At 39.1% G+C, this 21604-nt stretch overlaps 1 protein-coding gene across 1 annotated transcript; it reads left to right on the plus strand.

Annotated features, from left to right (window-relative positions):
* The first annotated feature begins 4988 nt into the window (after positions 1–4988).
* Positions 4989–5969, plus strand: LOC143645578 (olfactory receptor 5B12-like). The gene has a single exon (XM_077114862.1). It carries the CDS (start codon positions 4989–4991, stop codon positions 5967–5969), a length of 981 nt encoding a protein of 326 aa, XP_076970977.1.
* Positions 5970–21604: the final 15635 nt, after the last annotated feature.

Below are 21604 nucleotides of genomic sequence, written 5' to 3' on the forward strand. Positions count from 1 at the left end.
ACTCAGCTGATAAAGGCTTTGTTGTTTATAGTTGCCCCTCTTTTCTTTCCTCTCTCTGTCACCATGTCAGGGGTAGGCACAACAAGAAGTTTGTGCCCTGCTTTTCTCTACTTCATCTCAATCACTTCTTCCCCAGCTCATTGTCTAGAATTAGTTCATGGATGTGGTAGTTAGGTTCAGGTGTCAACTTGGCCAGGTGAAAGTGCCTAGTTCTGTTGCGGTGGACATGAGCCAATGGTATGTGAACCTTATCTGTTGCTCATTACATCTGCAGTCAGCTAGGAGGCATGCCTGCTGCAATTAATGATGTTTGATTTAATTGGCTGGTGCTTAAATGAGAGAACTCAATTCAGCACAGCCCAAGCAGCTCAGAATATCTCATCTCAGCACTTGCAGCTCAGCCCAGGCCTTTGGAGATGCAGAAAGGAATCGCCCTGGGGAGAGTTGTTGGAACCCAGAGGCCTGGAGAGAAGGCCAGCAGAGATCACCCTGTGCCTTTCCATGTAAGAAAGAACCTCAGCTGAACGTTAGCTGCCTTTCTTCTGAAGAACTAATGAAATAACTCCCCTTTTATTAAAAGTCAATCCGTCTCTGGTGTGTTGCATTCCAGAAGCTAGCAAACTAGAACAATGGATTACCTAGCTGTAAGGAGCAGATGTAATATTTGAGTGCCACATTTTGTTCCACATGCTACATTAATTGTTTTAGCAATGATAAACAGTAATCCTTGACCTTACTGGGTTTTGGTACATCCTAGACATCGGGCTCAGTTCTGTATGAATATCATTTAATCTTCATGACTTCACTATGAGAGACATACAATATTATTATTTCCCTTTTATAGCTTATCAACTGAAGGCTGAAGGTCAGATAAGCCTATATTTGGCCAAGGTCCTACCTCAACAGATGATAGAATTGGGATATAAAGCTTGACCATATAACCACAAAGTTCGAACTTTGACTGCGTTGAGAAAGCAGTGATAATTCTTTCTTGGAGTTTGGAGGTCAGAGATGACTGTGAAGAGGAAATTTGATTCATTTCCTTACTTTTAAAACAGAGAAAGTAAAAACAATCTCCAACCCAGTTCTGCAACAAGAAGGCAGATAGATACCTTATTTTGAAAAATTGTGTTGGGAAGAGCTCTAGCACTTTGAAAAAGAGCCAGAAAGGTCTCATGAGAGCCTAATACCACCTAAGCCAGAGATTTTACTGTGATTGTTAGTTTGGATGCCTTGGTTGGCCATAGCATTGTTAATTTGACAATTAGAGGCTCTGCCCTCTACGCTTCCATTCCCCCATGTTTCCAGAAGTACTCTCAGCCAAATTACAAACGTCCTATCTTCAGATATCTCCAGTCGGGATCAATTTGGGAGAATTGAATAGGAATCAGGAGCTCCTGAAATATATTCTCACATGACACCAAATGTTTCCCCTGAGACTTGTGTGGAAAGGTTGCTAGCTCTGCCTTGATGTCTGTAAGAGCACAGCCCAGACTTTGTTCCACCATATAAAGCTCCAGAGCTAGAGAAGTTTCCCCAGCATGATGCTTTCCTGGAAGTGGACTTCTGCTCAACAACCTGGGCATGAAAGTTTTTTGTGCTCCTTCCTTTTTACCTTCATTTGTCGGTTCCTAGGACAAAGGTAAGGCTCAAGAGCACGAGACTCTCAGCTGGTTAGAGTTGGAAAGGACTGCAGAATGTGCAGCTGTTTTGTTTTACAAATGAGGAGAATGAAGGTTTAGTGACAGCCCATGGACACTCTGTTATCTGGCCATCCCCTCACTCCTAGTCCACAGCTCTCTCCTCTCTACTCTGCTGCTTTCCATTAGCCAGATCTCCATGTTCATTACAACCCAAAGTCCTTATATAAATAGTTAGGATGAGAAAGGTCTTACTCAAAAGCAGGGAGATAGTGCTTCCTAATTTTCCCAGTTGGAAAGTGCTATAGGTGTAGCAGTGCAAATATTGTGGCTCCTTTTGAGTTTCACTTTTTATTTGGAGATTTAAATGTTGAGCCATTTTATTTAGGAACATCAATGTTCAGGCATTCAATTTTATAGGCTGAAAGTTCTGCAGCAAAAATGAAGAGATACAGTAAGCCATGGGAACTAATGACTCAAATTACCTGAAAAATTATAACTTTTCATACTTTTCAAAGAATTTTCATATTTACTGTCATATGACTCAAATTGCCTGAAAAATTATAACTTTTCATACTTTTCAAAGAACTTGCATATTTACTGTCATATCAGAGAGATGAGGAAAGCATTTTTTCAACTTGTAAATTAAGAAGAACAGGTCAGTGGCCACCCTATACCCAGCTGTTTGTCAACAAAATTAAGAGTATAGTCAGTGTTGTATTTTATAGTATGAGCCTGTCTACACACCTACATCTCTGAATTTCTGGATCAAAAGGAGCCACAGTGTGTCTTTTAGTACCCAGCAATAGCATAGATGAGGAATTTGGCCAGTGCACTGGTCAACCTTGGTGCATCCACGGAATATAGAAGTGAACATTTTTCAAAGATAAATGTAATCAGATACACATATTTATGTGTTTGGACCCAATCTGGCAACTTTAAAAGGCACGGACATCTAACGATTGAAAGGTTTCTGTTGGAAAAGGTGTAACTTTACGGTCAGTAGAAGTTCTGGCACTTTTATGATGATTTTGTAACAATTTGCAGGTACCTTTATTATAGCATTTATCATTTGGGGGGATAATTTGTAGAGTCGGTTGTCTCTATTCCTTTAAAAATTCATGAATCAGTTAATTCATTTTGTCATACCAGATACAGATTTGACACATGTGCAAAGCTAGCTAGGGGGAGAACAAGAGGAAAGGAAGTAATTTTGAATATATTCCTTGTTCCAAGCATCTTGTTAGTAGGGTTCCACATATCATTTAATTTTCTTACAGGCCTTTCAAATATGTATGCGGGGTATTACAGTAACTGGGTATTTTATAAGGATTCAGAGAGTGGCGCTACATCTCTAAGGCCAAATCCCATCTAAGTTTCTAATAAGTGAGTGACACCTGTACAATTGGAAGAAATGTACATATATGCATATGATGCTACACATAAATCCTCATTTTAGACCTTTATAAATGGTTGCACTGCATATATGTTCAGACACTTTTTCCCTCCATTTGTTTCTTTTTCATTCTATCCTATCTTCTGATTTCCACTAATCATTCTAGACATCACACTTAATTGAGATTTTGATTGTGCTTTGCATTTATTAATAAATATTTCCTGTCTGCTTATAGTTGACTGTTTTTACCAATGCATTTATAATATCTGCTTTTATCCATGAAGTTCTCTCTGCATGGTATAATAGTAGTAGGAGTTTTAGTAATAATAATAATAATTGCACTAGTTAAACTTATTGAATACTTGTTGTGTAGTTGACATTATTCTAAGCATTTTGCATGATCTAAGCTATTCCATCATGTACCTTAAAAGGAGGAAACTGTTATCAGTTCCATTTGAAAGATGAAGGAACTGAAATACATAAACGTTAGTTAACTTGATTCACTCTTTTGGAAAAAGTGGTAAATATTATTATCTTAACCCACAGTGCCTGGCTTCAAATGTCAGTTCTATCACCAGCTTTGTTGCTTACAATTAGTTTACTTCTTTTAATCTCACTTCCTTTCTAAATAAAATGGCGTAAGACTAGTACCTGCCTCATACAGTTGCTAAATGTATTAAATTAATATATGTGAACAGCTCAGAATGATTTCCTAGCACATAGTAAGTTGCTATGTAAATGTGGCTATTATGAAGACTCATAATAATAATTATTATTATTCAGTCTTCAAGCCACAGCTTAGAAGTTCTAACCTAAAAAGCCATCCTGAGTCCCTACGTTGGGATAATCACACATCCTTTCTGTTCTCAAAGCACCTTTGGTATGCTTCTATTTAGTAATACACTGTGATGGACATATCTGCTTTCAGATGAGTCTCCCCTACTAGGTTATATTTAAAAACAAGGGACACATCACACCTCCTTTACATATAAAGGATTGTTCTTCCAAATGTAGAAATGAATATGACTCAAGATTCAAGGTCCAGAGTTGTCTCTTAATTTGCAAGAGCTAATACTATCACCACTGCAGTCAAAATAAACTACTAGTTGAGCCACCAATGGACATGAACACAACCAGATACACAGTATAACATGGCAGGAGTTTTTGTGGCATGGTAAATCTTGCTCAACAAATAAAGCAAAATCATGGATGATGGTGGGAGATGGAAAACATCAACACAATGTAAAAAAAAAAAAAAAAGATTGCTGCATGGAGAGAAACAACCAAAGTTTTGTCTCTAGCTTTTGTCTCTAGTTTCTTTTAGTTTCAGAGGCCAACACATTCTTAAGGTTGTACCAGAGATCCCAGGGATTTCTATCAGGTCATTGGTTATAGGGAAGCAGCCAATTGAGGCCCTCACGGGTTAGATCTTCCCTAGAGGAGGACCCTAAATCACTGTATGTCTTAAGCATCAGAATAAGCTGGCGAGGGGTCTCTGAGAGATGGAAAATGGATTGATGGGCTTGTTGGGTTTATATGCCAATGACTGACAAAATGTTTTCTATATTTCACTTTCCCGTGCATCACTTGGACAAGAATGCCTGCAAGAAATGGCAAGGAATAAAAAAGAATCATTTATGGTGAAGTGTAGTAAATATTCTCAAGTATACTGTAGACTAAGGTAGCTGGAACATGCCCCAATGTCATAATCTGGACCCAAGGTCAGCAGAAACATTCTAGAGCCCTCTATAACACTTCCAGATGAATGAACAAACTCACTCCATACCTGTCTAGCATTCGATGCCACTTCTTTCACACTCTTTGCCGGGAGAGGAAACTGATGCATGGGAGCAAAAGACACTGGCCATAGTCCCCTTCAGATCGTACTATGCAGATAGCATTATCTTGTGCTTTCTCCTCTTGTCATAGATGCCTCCCAGGATGATTTGCCAATGACTTTGATGGAGAACACTTCAGAGGTGACCAAATTCATTCTTGTGGGGTTAACAGATGCCAAAGAGCTTCAGATCCCTTTGTCTCTACTCTTCACTCTCATTTACTTCATTTCTCTGGTTGGAAACCTGGGGATGATTGTGTTGATTCTGCTGGACTCTCATCTCCACGTTCCCATGTACTTTCTCCTCAGCAATCTCTCCCTGGTGGACTGTGTTTATGCCTCAGCTGTCACGCCCAAGGTAATGGTGGGGTTTTTCACAGGAGACAAGCGCATCTCCTACAATGCATGTGCTGCCCAGATGTTCTTCTTTATAGCCTTTGCCACTATTGAAAGTTTCCTTTTGGCCTCCATGGCCTTTGACCGGCACGCAGCAGTGTGTAAACCCCTGCACTACACCACCACCATGACCAGCAGGAAGTGTATACTACTGACCACTGGCTCCTACCTCTGTGGACTCTTGCAATCATCCATTCTTGTTGCCTTCACTTTCAATCTCTCCTTCTGCCATTCCAATGTGGTTAATCACTTTTTCTGCGACATTCCCCCATTGCTCGCTCTTTCTTGTTCTGATACATACCTCGATGAGATTATACTTTTCATCTTGGGAATATTCAATCTCTTTTTCACTCTCTTTGTTATCTTGGTCTCTTACCTGTTCATCATTATTGCTATCTTGAGGATGCACTCAGCTGAGGGACGGAAGAAGGCCTTCTCAACCTGTACTTCCCACCTCACAACTGTTTCCATTTTCTATGGGACAATCACCTTCATGTACTTACAGCCCAGCTCCAGTCATTCCATGGACACAGACAAAATAGCATCTGTTTTCTACACCATGGTCATCCCCACGCTCAACCCTGTGGTCTATAGCCTGAGGAACAGAGAGGTCAAAAGTGCCTTCGTGAAGGTTTTCGGAAAAGCGAAGTCTTCATGGGGTTTCACCAATTTATCAAAAATAGCATGCAAGCAATGCTAAACTTCTTTTGGGTCATTGTATTATCTTTGCCACTTTTCTATAAATAGCAAATTTAAAATAAAATAAAAAAACAACAAAAGCAACAAAAAGTTCAAATCTAGAAAAATAACTACACTGCAAGTGAAAAAAAATCTAAAAACAGAATTTCCCAGAAAGTTTTTAAATACTGAAATGAATAAGTAAGGTAATGTGTCTTGAGAAGCTGATATATTAATATTGGCAGCACACAAAAAAGCTTAGGATTAAGATATTTATATGGATAAAAAGGTAATAATGAGGAAAGGAATAACTTTTATGAAAAAATGACAATTACAAAGTGATAAAAATGTAACAATATAGTCTTCAAAATTTAAAAAGCTGGGAGAAATGTAAGGAGAAACTAACAAATTTACAGCAACAACAGGTTTTCTGAATATAATGCAAAGAATTTGACTTTTAACAATAAAGAAATAATCCGCCTCCACCAGCAAATGTTTATAAACTGGTTCAATATCATAGAATAAATGAAATGTCTATTTCCAAACTCTCTGGTAATACTACTGAAAGACAGCAAAGGAACAAAAATAGGTGTAAACCTACAAGGATAAAGAAGAAATGCAGAATTTAAGTGATGCCAACAGGATTTTGGAAAATAGCAAGCAGAATGATTTCTAACTAACTCAGTAGAACAAAGTTAATTCCCATCAACCTGTAGAAGAAGAAACCAATAAAAAGGAATTCTTATTGCCGAATTCTGGATGAACACAATAATTAGAGACCTAAAGTAATTTCAAGGAGTTAGGGTGGGACTAGAAGCAAGAAAATTGACATTTTAATTTTAAGACTAGAGTATATATTAAAGAATAAAGCAGAAAAGTCATTACGTTAGTGTCACTGCGTACTAGAAAGGAAATACAGATAAAATATTAGCGAGGTTAAATAAAGACGTTGTACTTCTGACTTTGAACATCCAAATAAAAACTTCCTATTGTCTCAATTCAGGAAGGGAAAAGACTGCCTGTTCACGGTTATAGTCTGCTTCAAGTCTCCTACGACCATGTCCATGTTTGGTGCTTTACTAGAAGGACTCGCAGGACTCACATATAATTTTTATTACTTATATAATAAAGTAATATTTTAGTACTTATGGCTAAGATCCATAACAGCCAGAAGGTGCGCGACAGAATCAACAAGGGAAAAAAACACATCAGGACAGAATTGCTACCCTCACCCTAAACAGGTCACACAGAATTCAAATACACCGTCTTCCAGAATCAAAATGCCGCAAGATATGTACAATATTTCTGCCTAGGGAAGCCCGCTAGAGACTCAGTGTTCAAATTTTCAGTTGGGATTATCACACAGATGCACCCTGCTCATGTGCTCTGTCACAATCATAAAAATTCCAGACTCCCAGAAAGAAAGCAGGTGCTCGCCATAAATCACACAATCTGCGCAAGCTGATGCATCAGTCTCTGCATTACATCACGATTTAATGCCCCATAAATACAAAACAACCATCCAGTTCACAGAAAATTTTTAAAGCTCAGTTCCCAAATGCCACCCAAGGCCAGCCCTGCAGTCAGCAACATCAGGGCTGCTATGTTAACTATTTCCTGCTCCTATTTCCAAGTGATAAATAGTAACCTTGAACACTCATTTCAACATTCCCCACTCAACGCATGGCATTCTGCTTCAGAAACATCACTTCTGGAAGCCAACCAGTAAGTGATAGTCTCACACCAGTAACACAATTGCACAGCTTCTAAACACACTCTATTCTGAAAGCCCAGCAATCCCCAGTGATGATCAGGAATCTGGCTAGTTCAGAGAAACTTTCCATAAAATGACAGCTCTCCTTGGCTAAACAGTCAATAAATTCATCTTACACCCCTTAGCTAAATATTCATTGCCACCCTCTTGTTGGTTATTAGGAGTAAGTACTGGCTCATGAGCTACTTCAGTTAAAAAAAATAAAATCTTATTTTCAAAGTTTGTTGACTCTAAAGGACTGAAGTTGGAGACAGAGAGAGACAAACTAAGGAGCTATGAGCTTCTCTAACACCCAGATTGTATTGAGATAGCATTTCTCATGTAAAAAACTGAGGTACTTAAGTTAATGGCTGGTTCTACATCTGAGGTAGGAAATGTATAAGATAAGGCTCAAACAGCTGAACAAGAATGTTATTTAAGACTCTAGGATCATGTTGAAAGGAATCAAAAGACGATATCAAGAGTTTCCCACTGGCCCAAGATAAGGACATTTTCACAACAATAACGTAAAAAGGAAGTTGATTGAAGTGCCTATTTAAATTCCTGAGTTCATAACTCTTTAAAAAATACAAGAGAGAATCAAGCGTTTCTTTTTTCCCTTCTTAATGAATCATATGCCAGAGTAACCGGACAGTTGATGATGAGAAGCTTCTTTCCATAGAATTATTTCTGGTGAAATGAAATCTGGAACACAGAATTAGAATCTGAGCATTTTGCAATTCTAAGTAAAATTAATTAATGGATTCAGGTAATGATTTTCAGTGGTGACTGTTATCATAAAAAAGAAATAACTGGTGGAAATGCACATCACCACCATGTATTCTTCACATTGAATGTGCCTCACAATTATCCTTCTGAGACCAAATAGTAAACTATTTAGCCAGTTGTTGGTTATTTTACCTCCCAAGGAGTGTTAACAGTTTTAAGCACCAGGTTTTTACAAGCACCTGTGTAGCTAAGTAGGCACCTGCAGCCCATATGGTGGCGACAGCAAAGTCTCAGGACAGAAAACAAAAAGTAGAAAGTATTGTTAAGGTGAAGTACTGTCAGGCCATGCCTGCATGCACCTGATTGACACAGCAATGACCAGAGTGAAAAGGGAGAAAGAGAAAATGAGAGCTGTACAAATGATAACCAACGCAAGAGGTTATCGATACATTGAAAGAGACTTTACAAATTTCTAGGGAACATGGCAGAGTAGGAAGCTCCAACACTCCTTCTTCCTATAAAAACAGCTAGTGGACAGGTAGGAACTCTCTGAAACAACCATTCCAGGGCTCCGGAGGCCAGGGGAGCACTGTGCAGCATCCACGAAAAAGCAGGTCAAAAAGCTTGAGAAACTGCAGTAAAGAACTGTGAGCGGATCACTCTGAAACCCACTCTTGAGGCAGATCACCTCAGGGTTCAGTCCCTGACTGATTGGTATGGATGGATGGAGAGGGACAAGGAAGTGTCCTCTTCCCCAAGAACAGGGATGGGCATAGCCAAGCACTCATCATGGCTTTTTTTTTTTTTTTTTTTTTTTTTTTTTGCATGGGCAAGCTCTGGGAATGGTCACGGCTTTTGCTTAGCAAATTTGGATCACTGTGTTCTGGCTCTGAGTTGCTGGTTTAGCCAACTTTAGACAGCCACCACAGTGGCCATTGTTTCAGTACAGTCCCTGACAAGGCTGGAGGCAGTGGAAGTTTAAAGACCCAGTACTTCCTTAGGATTGTGGGGTGTAGATTGCTAAAGGGAGCCATCTGTGGGGCAGGCCAAGAAATCACAGCTTCAGAGAGCCACCAAAGGACTTCTGGCATCATTTCTGACCCTCTCCCCAGGGCTCTTTGGAGCTGGTCTGAACTGTTTTGGAGGGTGCCTGGCCCTGTGTAGGCTTGGAAATACTGACCTGTGAAAGTCTTCTCTGGGGTAAACTGCTTCCCAGAATTTGCCCATTAGGCAAAAGCAGGTAGAAACCATGAGGGAAGTATTACAAAAAAAGAAAAAATAGAGGTAAAACACAAACAAACAGAACAGATTACATTTTCCAGAGAAGAGAGAGATGGAAGGAAGCTTTCTCCTGGGGATGAAACAATTGCACCATTAGTGTAATCTTAAAAACTATACCACATAATCAGGGCAATAACGAGACAAAGAAGAGCTGGAAAAAAATCTGATGAATTAAAACATCAGCAATTCTAAAGGTATAGAATTAGTTGAACCAAGTATCAAAGAAGAGCCTTAAAACAAAGCCAATCAACAATGAAACCTTCAGCAAGAGGGAAAAACTGACCTTCAGAGTAAACCCATAAAATAATCAGATATCAGCAAAACTTACAAACCCTTCAAAGAAACAGGAAGATATGGCTTAGTCAAAGGAGATGTTAAAACTTCAGAGGAGATACAGAATTTGGAACAATTAATCAAAGATATTCAAATATTTCCTTAATTCAATTCAAGAAGATGAAGGAAAATATGGCTAAAAAGAAAAAGTGTATTAAGGAGGCAGTGGGTGAGGATAAAGAAGAATTTGAAAGTATAAATATAAATGTAACAGAAATTATTGGATTAAAAGTCAAAATAGAAGAGGTTAAAATATATTAGATGCATATAATAGCAGATTTAAACAGGTAGAAGAAAGAATCAGTGAACTAAATAATAAGACTATCAAAATTTTACAGGCAGCAAAACAGATAGGGAAGTGAATAGAAAAAACTTAATCTGCAAATAATACTGTGCTTTTTTAGCATCATTTATGGCTACAAAGTTTAACTTTATATATAAGATGTCATATTTCTGAGTAAAACTAGTACAAACTTTGAATCTTGATTTCTTTGGAACCATTTCCATTGTTATCATTTACTATTATTGCCACATTTATAAAGCTGGTATCTTTTTTGACCCAAAAGAATCATTTTTACCATATGTAAATTAACTTGAAAATAAATACCAAATTTCTGTTTAATTTTAGGGCTTTCACTTTTCAGTGTTTGATCCATCTCAAATTAATTTTGGGGTATGGAAGGAGGTAGAAGTAAAGGTCCACTTTTTTCTTTGGTTATTCAGTCATTCTGGCATTATTTCTAATAAGCCTTGCTGTTCTAGTTTGCTGGCTCCGGAATGCAACACACCAGAGACAGATTGGCTTTTAATAAAAGGGGATTTATTTTGTTAGTTCTTCAGAGGAAAGGCAGCTAACTTTCCACTGAGGTTCTTTCTTACGTGGAAGGCACAGGGTGATCTCTGCTGGCCTTCTCTCCAGGCCTCTGGCTTCCAACGACTTTCCCCGGGGTGATTCCTTTCTGCATCCCCAAAGGCCTGGGCTGAGCTGTGAGTGCTGAGATGAGGAATGCTGAGCTGCTTAGGCTGTACTACGTTATGCTCTCTCATTTAAGCACCAGCCAATTAAGTCAGACGTCATTCATTGCAGCAGGCACGCCTCCTAGCTCACTGCAGATGTAATCAGCAACAGATGAGGTTCACGTACCATTGGCTCATGTCCACCGCAACAGAACTAGGTGCCTTCACCTGGCCAAGTTGACAACTGAATCTAACTACCACATTTGCCTTTCCTCATTGGATTGTTTTGGCACTTTGATGTCATTTAATTGCCCATGTATCACTCTATATGTGCCCTTCTTGTTCTATTCCACTGGTCAATTGCTCTTCACACCAATATCTGAATGTTTTGATTATAGCCTTCAGGTAAGTCTTAAAATCAGGTGGTGTTAACTCACCAATATAAGTTAAGTATAGAACTACTATATGACTGAACAATTCCACTTCCAGAGAAAGCAGGGACTTGAACAGATATTTGCACACCAATGTTCATAGCAGCATTATTCACAACTGACAAAAGATAGAAGCAGCCCAAGTTTCCATCAACTGATGAATGGATAAACAAAACGTGGTCTATACATACAATAGAATATTATTCAGTAATGAAAATAAAGTAAGGAAGTAACAACAGAGATGAACCTAAAAGACATCATTTTGAGTGAAATAAGCCAGACTAAAAGACAAATATTGTATGATCTCATTGATAAGAAATAATTAGAATAAGCAAATTCATTGTGTCAAAACTGGAAACTGAGGATGGGGTAAGGAATGGAGAGTTAATGCTTAATTGGTACAAAGTTTCTGATTAGAGTGATGGAAAATTTTGGTAATGGATGTTGGTGATGGTGACACAACATTGTGACTGTAATAAACACAACTCAATTTTATATTTAAATGTGGTTAAAGGGGATATTTTAGATTGTGTGTATGTTAGTAGATGAACATTTTTTAAAAACACCATAGGACTGTACAACACAAACTATGAATCTTAATGTAAATTATGGAATACAGTTAATAGTACAATCATTATAATATTCTTTCCTCAATTATAACAAATGCACCATACTAATGCAAAGTGTTAATAAAAGGGAAATTTGTATGTGTCCGGGGAAGTATATGATAACTTTGTATTTTCTGTGTGATTTTTCTGTAAACCTACAACTTCTCTAATGAACAAAATTATATCAAAAAAGAAGATATGTCATGATACCTTACGAATCTAAGAGTTAACTTCAAAATTTTATAAAGCGAAAGCTGCTAAAAAGTTTCAGGTAAAAAAGTATCCATACAAAGAAAGTCACATGGGAACCATTGAAGAGTTCTGAGCAGTCTAGTGTCATGGTCTGGCTTAGATTTTAAAAGGATGGGTCTACCTATAGAATTAAAAAAAAAAATGCAAAGGGACAATGGCAGAAGCAGGAAACTGATTAGCAGGCTATGGCAATAATCCAGATGGGAAATCACAGTGGCTTTTAGCAAAGAAATATCAATAGAAGTGAAAAGAAATGGTCACGTTCTGAAAATATTTGGAAAGTATGTAAAACAAGACTTTCTGACCAATGCAATGTGAGGTTTGAAGGAAAGGGAAGTCATAAGGACAATGCCAAGGTTTGTCCTCAGCCACAGGAATAGCCACTAACTAATGTGGGAAAGGCCTTGAGAAGAGCAGGTTTTCTGCCAGAAGATCAAGAGTCTGATTTTGAAATACATGAGAGATTCCCATTGCATACTCCCAAGTATAGAAATCTAGTAGGGAAGTTGAGAAGAGAGATTAGCACTGGAGATATAAATCTGGAAGCCATCTGCTTGAAGATCATCTCTAAAGCAATAAGTATGTGAAAGCACCTAAGGAGGGAGGATAACAGAGAAAAGAAGTGGTGCAACACTCACTCTGGGCACCACTACATTAAGAGGCTGGGGAAATAAAGAGGATCCTGTAAAAAAAAGACAGAGAAGGAATGATTAATAGTACTAGGAGGCTGTGCTGTGTGCATGCCAGATGAAAAAGTGCTTCGGGGATTCCAGTATCATTAACCGTGTCAAATACTGCCAACATGTTAAATCTTAGCAAAACCGAGTAAGTAAGTTTAAGTGGGATAAAAGTTATGTAAGATAAAAACTGAAAGCACCATTGAGTTTAGTAATACGGAAGCCATTAGAGAACTTGAAAAGACCTATTTTTAGAGGAGTTGTTGGGGTAAACCATATTGAAGAGAGAATGGGAGAAAAAGAATTAGAGCCAATGAATGGACAACTAGTTAGAGAAATGTGCTGGAAAAGGATGCAGGAAAATAGGGTAACAACTGGAGGGGGGAGTGATGTCAAAAGGAAAAGTGTTGTTCATGTAGGAAGAATAACCTAATGTTTCTGTGCTCTTAGAACATTTGTTTAGCCTTAAATGTGTAGTGAGAGAGGCCATCCATTTCTATCCTTCCCTTCCAAAACCTTCTACTCAAACAGTAAGTGAAAGAGCATAAGTTTGCGACTGCTTCAAAGAAAATACCACTTTCAGCATCTCCAATCACAGCTGTCTCCAAGCCCTCTCTGTTAACCTTGCACTATGAGGCCAATAGACTATAGATATATAAACTATAAGTGCATTGCCACACTGCTTTGTAGTTAATTACTTTTTATTATCAAAGGACTTCATTATGCACTTAATAGGCCAAACAGTACTTCAAGGCTTATAACAAGGAAACGCTCCCTTCACCAACTCTAGCCTACACCCAGTCCCCATGATTCAAGGAAATCACTTTCAACTCTGCTTGTTTCTTCTGGTGTTTGTCATGTTTCCAGTTCACATGCTTATGGTTATTTTGTTTATTTGTTTTTCATTTTGAGATAATAGCTCCTGACTTCATATGATAGAAAGCAAAGATTCAGTTCTTTTAACTCACACATCACATCCATATCCCTATATCACTTCCCCATCATACTCTCAGTAAAATAACAATTTTCTTATAAAATTGATTTTGAGTATTTACATAATGGATTATAAAAAAGTAATTTCTTGCAGAGTCATTTGGAATCTTATGATCACATATCCTTTCTTGTATGACTTTTTGTTTTTCCTGAGTTAACAGGTGCCTTAATTTTTCATTTGCTTAGTTTTCTATGTTCTTATAACCAGCTCATATGCAAACTATCTGTAAACTATTTCCAAAGACCACTAAAAACCCGCCTCCACACAAACACACCAGGTAACCCAATACTTCAATATAGCTTCTTAAAGACTCTCCTCCTGGAGTCTTCCATACTCTTGCTACTCTCTAAACTGGTTGCCCTGTAGGTTTGTTGCACCTGTCATTCTGGGATGACCTTTATCCCCAGTGTGGAAAGTTCTTTCCACTTTCTTCTTTGGATTCTCCATTTACTGGATACCAGATCTTCCTCTTTCTTGATTTATTCCCTAATCTTGCAACTTTCTCTATAACTTCCAAAGACAGTATGGATAAGAGATATGTTTTCATGACTGGCATATCTGAAGAAATCTTTATTCTAGCATCTCATTTGATCAATAGTTGTGTACGTACAGAATTCGAGAGTGGAGCTCACATTCCTTCAGTCTTTGAAGGTGTCATCCATTGTCTTCTGGTTTCCAGTGTCACTTTTGGGAAGCTCCTATGCCATTCTGATATATGTTCTTTTCTTTCTGGTCTCTTTTTACTCTCTGGAAGCTTTGAAGAATCTTTTTTTATGCCTTGTGACTTGAGTCAGCTCTGTTTTCATTTCTTTTTCCAGATACTCAGTGAACCACTGAGCATCTGCAAAATCATATCTTTTAGTTCTGGGAACTTTTCTTTAACATTTCTGTCATTTTTCTGTTCTTTTTAATGTGGATTTCTTGTTGGTCAGTTGTTAAAACTTTTTGCCTAATCGTATAATTTTCTTATGTTTTGTGCATTACCTTCCATTTTATTCTATGCATTTTATTCTTTATTTTGAGGATACTTTATTTTATTTTGCAACTCTCATTCAATTTTACAATTTATTATCACATTATTAATATTCCAACATCTTTTCTGCTCTTTTATGCTCCTATTTTATATTAATCTGTTCCTCTTGTTTATGGATATGGTTTTTATTTATTCAGGCAGAAATATTTGTTGAACACCTGCCTTGTGCCAGCCATGAGTGCTGGTGACTGAACAATGAACAAGATAGAGGCCCTGCCCTCACAGAGCTCACATTCAGCTGAGTGTGACAAAGAGTAGAAAATAACTAACAGATATACTATATCATGTCATGTAGTGATAGTGCCACAAAAAAATAAGCAAGGAATAGAAATAGAAATTGATGGGAAGTGGCTGTTTCAGAAATCTTTTCTCACCTCTCACATGATATTAATTGTCATGTTGTATTAATTTGCAAACTGCCGGAATGCAATATATCAGAACTGGAATGTTGGTTGTTTTTTTGTTTGTTTGTTTTGTTTTTAATGAATGGTCCAAGAATCGAACCCGGGTCTTGCAATGGCTTTTTAAAAAGGGTAATTTAATAAATTATAAGTTTATGGTTCTAAGCCTATGAAAATGTCCAAATTAGGCATTCAAGGAGAGATACCTTAATTCAAGAAAGGGCAATGTGTCAGCAACCCTCTGAAGCGTAGAAGTCACATGGCTGGCATTTGCTGATCCCTTGCTCCTGGGTTCCATCGTTTCCAGCCTCTGTTTCTGGGGGGGGGGGGGGTTCCTCACTTTGCTTCTCTGGGGCTGGCTTTCATCTCTTGACCTCCTTTGGCTCTTTCCAGATTCTGGCTTGATTAACATCTCATGGTGACGTCTGCTGGGCTCCAAGCATCTCCAAACATCCATGTCTTGTTTCTCCTAGTTTCAGCATCTGTGTCAGCTCTGCTCTGAAGTTTCTGTCAGCTCTGTCATTTCCGTCAGCTCTGAGGCATCTGTTGTTTCTGACTTTCTCCAAGATGTTTCCTCTTTTAAAGGATTCCGGTAAACTAATCAAGACATACCTCGAATAGGTGGAGTCACAACTCCATCTAATCAAAAGGTCACACCCACAATTGTGTGGCATCTCCATGGAGACAATCGAATCAAAAGTTTCTACCTACAGTATTGAGCCAGGATTAAAAGAAATGATTGCTCCCACAAGGTTGGATCAGGATTAAAACTTGGTTTTTCTGGAATGCATAATATTTTCAAACTGGCACACATGATATTGTCTTAAAATTTATGTCTGTTCTCTGTACTCTGTTTCCTCCAATTTTCTATGCTGTGTTTGTGGACTTGAATTTGTCTTCCTAGTGGATTGCTCTGAAAGCTTTGGTTGTCATTCTTACTTAAAAGTGAGGCACTAAAAATCCTAACTCATAGCTCCATGTGCCTGGACAGGGCATGTTGGCTCATGGGGTTCAGCAAAAGGCATTTGGGAGGCGTGCTGGCCTTTGAGGTGGGGACACCCAGGTGTCATTATCAGCAGCACTCTTCTCCTAGGTTGGTCAGTCTCCCCAGAGAGGATTTGTCCACTATCCTGCCTAGTGGTTATGATCCCAGCTGCCAGGATTAGGAGAGCAAATGGGGGCAATCAAACTAGAGAACCTTCTTTCACATCTTCGTTAATCCCCATTTTCAGTCTGGCATCTGACTACTACCCTCAATTTTACCCAAAAGCCCCAAATCCAAAAGGTCTTTGGTACAACTTCTCCAGAGAGAAAACTCGCCTCCGGTCTTCTGCTGGGACAAAGTAAGAAATCTGGGTAGTGGTGACTCTTCATTTGAACTTCCATGTCTTCCTTCTTTTAGCCCCAACCTATCCCTGCCTTTAGAGATGTCTTAAATCCTGCAGATCTCCAGTCTTTCAGGAGTTCTGCAGTGAGAATCTGCTGATGTCTTGTTAGTATCTCCCTGCCTGTCTGTAGGGCTTAAGAATTAGCTTTCAACCTCTCCCAACTTGTCTTTCCTCCTCTCATGTTCTCTTTGTCCTTATGGACCTGTATCTTTTATTTCTTTTCTGACTTTTTAGTGGAGTTGTGAAAGGGAACACACATAAAATTATATGCTCAACCCCCCATGTTTAACCAGGATAACTCCCTTGTGGGAGTTACTCCTAATCGCTGCTGTAAAATAAAAATTACGACGGAATCGCTGTGAATGTTAGGTTGAGTTAACTGCTGGGCAATGCAGGGAAAATGTGATCAAACACCGGGATTTGGTCATGTGGAATGGGGTCTTTGGAATGACTTTCAAAGATAACTTAGACAAATAGTCTAAGACCTTGCTTCATACATCGGTTTCACTGAGTCAGCATCATGGGCACGTGATCTGGGCAATCCCACAGGACCCCATGCTAATCTAGTGCTCTGCTGTCACCATTTTGAAATTCTTAGTAATTTTTTAAAATGAGGCCCTACGTTTTCATTTTCCACTGGGGTCCATAAATTACACAGCCAGTCCTAGGTATGTCTATATGCGGTATAGGAGCCTTAGAAAAACAGTCTCCCTGACCAAAGGTAAAGGTGGGACAAGTAAAAGCAGGAGTCGCAAAATTCAAAAGAAAAGGGATTAGCTGTTTTCAACAATTCATTCTTGCCGTTTCAGGATTAACCAATAGCGGAGCTCAGCTCAGACCAATTGTTGAAACTTCAAATCCAATTTTGGCTTTTAGGAGCTGTGTTGACCCAACAAGTCCCATAGGTTGAGTGCAAAAAAGACATCTGCATCACAAACAGCAAACTCACATATTTGCCACCAGGCTGTTTCTCCACTGATTCTGATCAGTTTTCTGAGAAGCAGTTGCTCTGGTTCTTTCTTCTGTGGCCCTGAATACTTGCTGTTTTACAATCTCTCACACCCTCCATGCTCAGAGTTTTGCACGGCTAAATCTCACATGGACCTACCCAAAGGCCTGAAAAAATGTTCTTCCATTACTAGTCCATATTCATTCTTCCTTCTTCCCTAATTACTGAAAACTAATATTTGTGTGTATGTGGCAGTAGTGAGACAAACTGAATACTACATATCCAGCCTCTCAAGTGTAGCTCTGATCTGGCAAAGGTAATACAGGTGGAAGTCTGTTATGGATTTCCGGGAATGTTTTATTTTCTTGACATAAGGGCTGTCCTTTCTTCCATATCTCATCCTCTATGCTACTGTCTGGAAGTTTTCAGTTATGGCTGGAGCTACATTGAGCTGCTCAGAAACATTTAGTCAAGGACTGCTTTCTATGTGCCAGGCAGTCTTCCAAATACTGGGATATAGTAATAACAAAACACCATGTGGAGAATAATCTGATTTTACTCAGCCGAGATTACAGAATCATGAAAATAATAAAGTATTATTGTTTTAAGCCATTAAATCTTGTGGTGGTTTGATATGTAGCAATGGATAACTAAAATAATATTTGATAGGAAAGCTCTGTTATAAGAATGAGATTGTATAAATCAGTGATTGCCCATAGTTAGGGTTCTCTAGAGAAACCAAATCAGCAAGAGATATCTGTAAATATAAATGTGCAAAAGTGTCTCACATAACCATGAGTTTAAGGTCTGTAGGGAAGACCACAAGTTGGCAGCCCCAACGAAAGCTCTTAATGAACTCTCAGGAGAGGCTGGCTGGATGAAACAGGAAGAATGATTGTCTCTTCTGAATCCTCCTTAAAAGCCTTCTGGTGATTAGATTAAGCATCACTTATCGCAGAAGACACTCCCCTTAACTGATTGTAATTGCAATCAGCTGTGGTCGCTGCCAGCGTGGTCATGATTTAAGTCCATGAAATGTCCTCATGGCAACAGACAGGACAGCATTTGCCGGACCAGACAACCAGTCACCACCACCTGGCAGTTGACATATGAACCTGACCATGAAACCACATAGCAAACCAAAACACTCAATAGTCTTAAAAAACAGTGGCTTATTATTGCTCACATTTCAGCTGGGACCTGCTAATCTATGCTAAGCTTGTCCACAGCTTCTTAGTTGGAATACTCAGCTGGGATGGTTTGGCTCTACTCCATATGTCTCTCATTCTCCTCTTAAGAGCCCCAGACTAGCCCAAGCATGTTGTTGCAGCAAAGACAAAAGCACAAGAATGTGATTGCTGTGTACAAGGGTATGCAGTCCCCCATCTGCATCATAATATTAACATCTCAAAGTCACATGGCCAAGCCCTAAGCAAGGGAATACAAAGTACTGCTATAATAGGAAGTACTCAGACATTTTTTTGTTAGAAACTGATAATTAGATGGAAAAAGGACATAGTCATATAGAGAGATGAAGTATTGGGGCCAATAATTAATCTACAATAGAGGCACTGCTTTTATACTTGAAAGTGATTATTCATTTCTAAGAAAAGAAGTCATCAGGGGGTGAGAAGAAAACTCTGACTGAATAGGTTGAAAGCAGTGATTAGAAGAAAAAAGAAAAATGAGCCTCATGTTTCTCAGTCTGTCCAGGTTCTTCAATAACCTGAATTCATTCTCCTGTGCAGTAGAATATAATGATGAATGGAATCTTTGAGGAAGATGACTGTAATATCTGATGGTAGGTAGGAGAGTCAAGATCCACAGTACACATCAGGCTCATAACCCTAAGCAAGGAATGTGTGGGTTTCTCCAGAGCGCATCCACTGCCTTTCCAACTTCTCCACCCAGATCAAGAGTCTAAATAACAGATTTCATTCCCACAAATGAATCATCTACCTCACAATATCCTTTTCTTTGCTTAATAATATTCCAATGAGGCAGGAGATTCAGGATTACCAATGCAGAGGGGAGGAGCCAATCCCTTACATCATGACCTTGGAGAAGCACTCTTACCAGGGCCAATTCTTATTAGATCTTCCAGTCCTCACACTCTGCCTCGGGGAGCCCAGATAGAGAAAACAAAGCATATTTCTCAGAGTGGAGCAGAGAATGAGAAGACACTGAGATTCTGTGCACAGGGGCACCTTGATCCCTGGCCAGCCCTGGGAAAACTGCCACACAATCAAACATGGTGCAGAGAACCCAGGAATCACTTCTGACCCTCCATCTCCTACAGTCTCCTTCATGTGTTTCATGTGCAAGCTGCCTCATCTCCATGCCTTCACATGAAGCCACTGATGGGACAGAGCCTGATACTGCTCATGACATGGGGCCAAAGGGAACTGACCATGGGGAAAATTTTCTGGCTCCTAGAAGTCATGAGCAGAAAGGCTCACAGACCAAATTACAGTGCTCAAGTCACATGATTTATTATGTCAATTTTTAATTTACAAAGAGAAACAAGGGAAAGCAGACACATTTAGAAGAGGGTATGAGCAGAGAAGAACAATGCAACCTGAATCTTATATTACACAATGGGTGCGTGTGTTTCTCTCTTTCCTTTCTGACTCCTTTATTCTCTCATTCTCGGCCTCTGTCTCATCAGGTTCCCTACTGATATATGTTCATTTGGACTACAGCTGAGTATAAACAAAGGGATTCAGCCAACAAGTGATTCATCAGACAGAAACAGGAAAAAGCATACCTGACAGATAGCTGTAGCTCACCAGTAACTTGTTAAGCAGCCAAGCTTCTTCTCTGCATGCCTTGAGCAAGGTACAAGCTGGACCAAAAATGGACACCACCCAAGGGTGCCAATTTAAGACCTCATGAGTCTTGTGTGCTTCATGAATGTTTGGTCCTCATGTGCTTCATGATATATGGTGCTTCTTAGTCCTTTCATCCCTCCTATACAGGTTCATCACACATAGTCTGATTCCTTTCCCACAAGCTCTTGAATTCTATACTTATTTTCTCTTTCATTTCTATAGTTGAATTATTCTTAATACAGCACATTGCAGATCCCTCTGTCAGAATGATTTTCAATTGATTCGCAAGATAGAAAAAGTAAAGAGCTGCCACATCTCAAGACCACTCAGGTATGATTCAGATGCCTGACACCAAATAGAAAAAGGTAGAAACCGAAGCCACCATCATTCACAGGGAGAAGGAGGTGAGAAATCCCAGGTGGCAGAAAATAGATTCACAAACAGAAGGTGAGAGGAAAAAAAAAAGGCTGGCCCCACAGAAAAGCATCCAAAAACTTATTAGTGACAGGTCTAAACTGAGATAAGCAGTCATCATCAGTGGGGTACATCCACAAAGAATGCAGTGTGAGTGAGAGCTCCTGGAGGTATGAGATAAAGAACTGGGCCAGGGGTAGATGGAAAAATGATGAGGCATCCAGGCAGAGAGAAGACGTGAAGAAAAGTGACATTAGGGAGTCAGGTCTTAGCCATCCTTGTGGAATTCAGCTTCAGGGTCCAGGTCCTGTGACAAACAATTCTGTAGATAAGTCACAAAATAATGATACAAGCCTGGAGGGAAAAAAAAAGATATGAATCTTGTTATTAGAAACTGCTGCTAAAGGGCAGGACTAAAATATCATCAAGGATGGTGAAACTGTAGCACAGAGTACGGAGCTGAAGCTGTCTATGCTCATCCTAAAAATATTTGGATTAGTCCTCCAGACTAGACCAATTACATCAAATAACTCCAAGATGACTGAATCCCAGTGCCTGGGAACTGTGGGAGGAAGCAAAGATCAGAGGCCAGAAGAACTTGGATTTGTACTTGACTGTGTCCCTTA

This window comes from Tamandua tetradactyla, chromosome 9 (genome assembly GCF_023851605.1).
Source record: "Tamandua tetradactyla isolate mTamTet1 chromosome 9, mTamTet1.pri, whole genome shotgun sequence".
Lineage (NCBI taxonomy): Eukaryota > Metazoa > Chordata > Mammalia > Pilosa > Myrmecophagidae > Tamandua > Tamandua tetradactyla.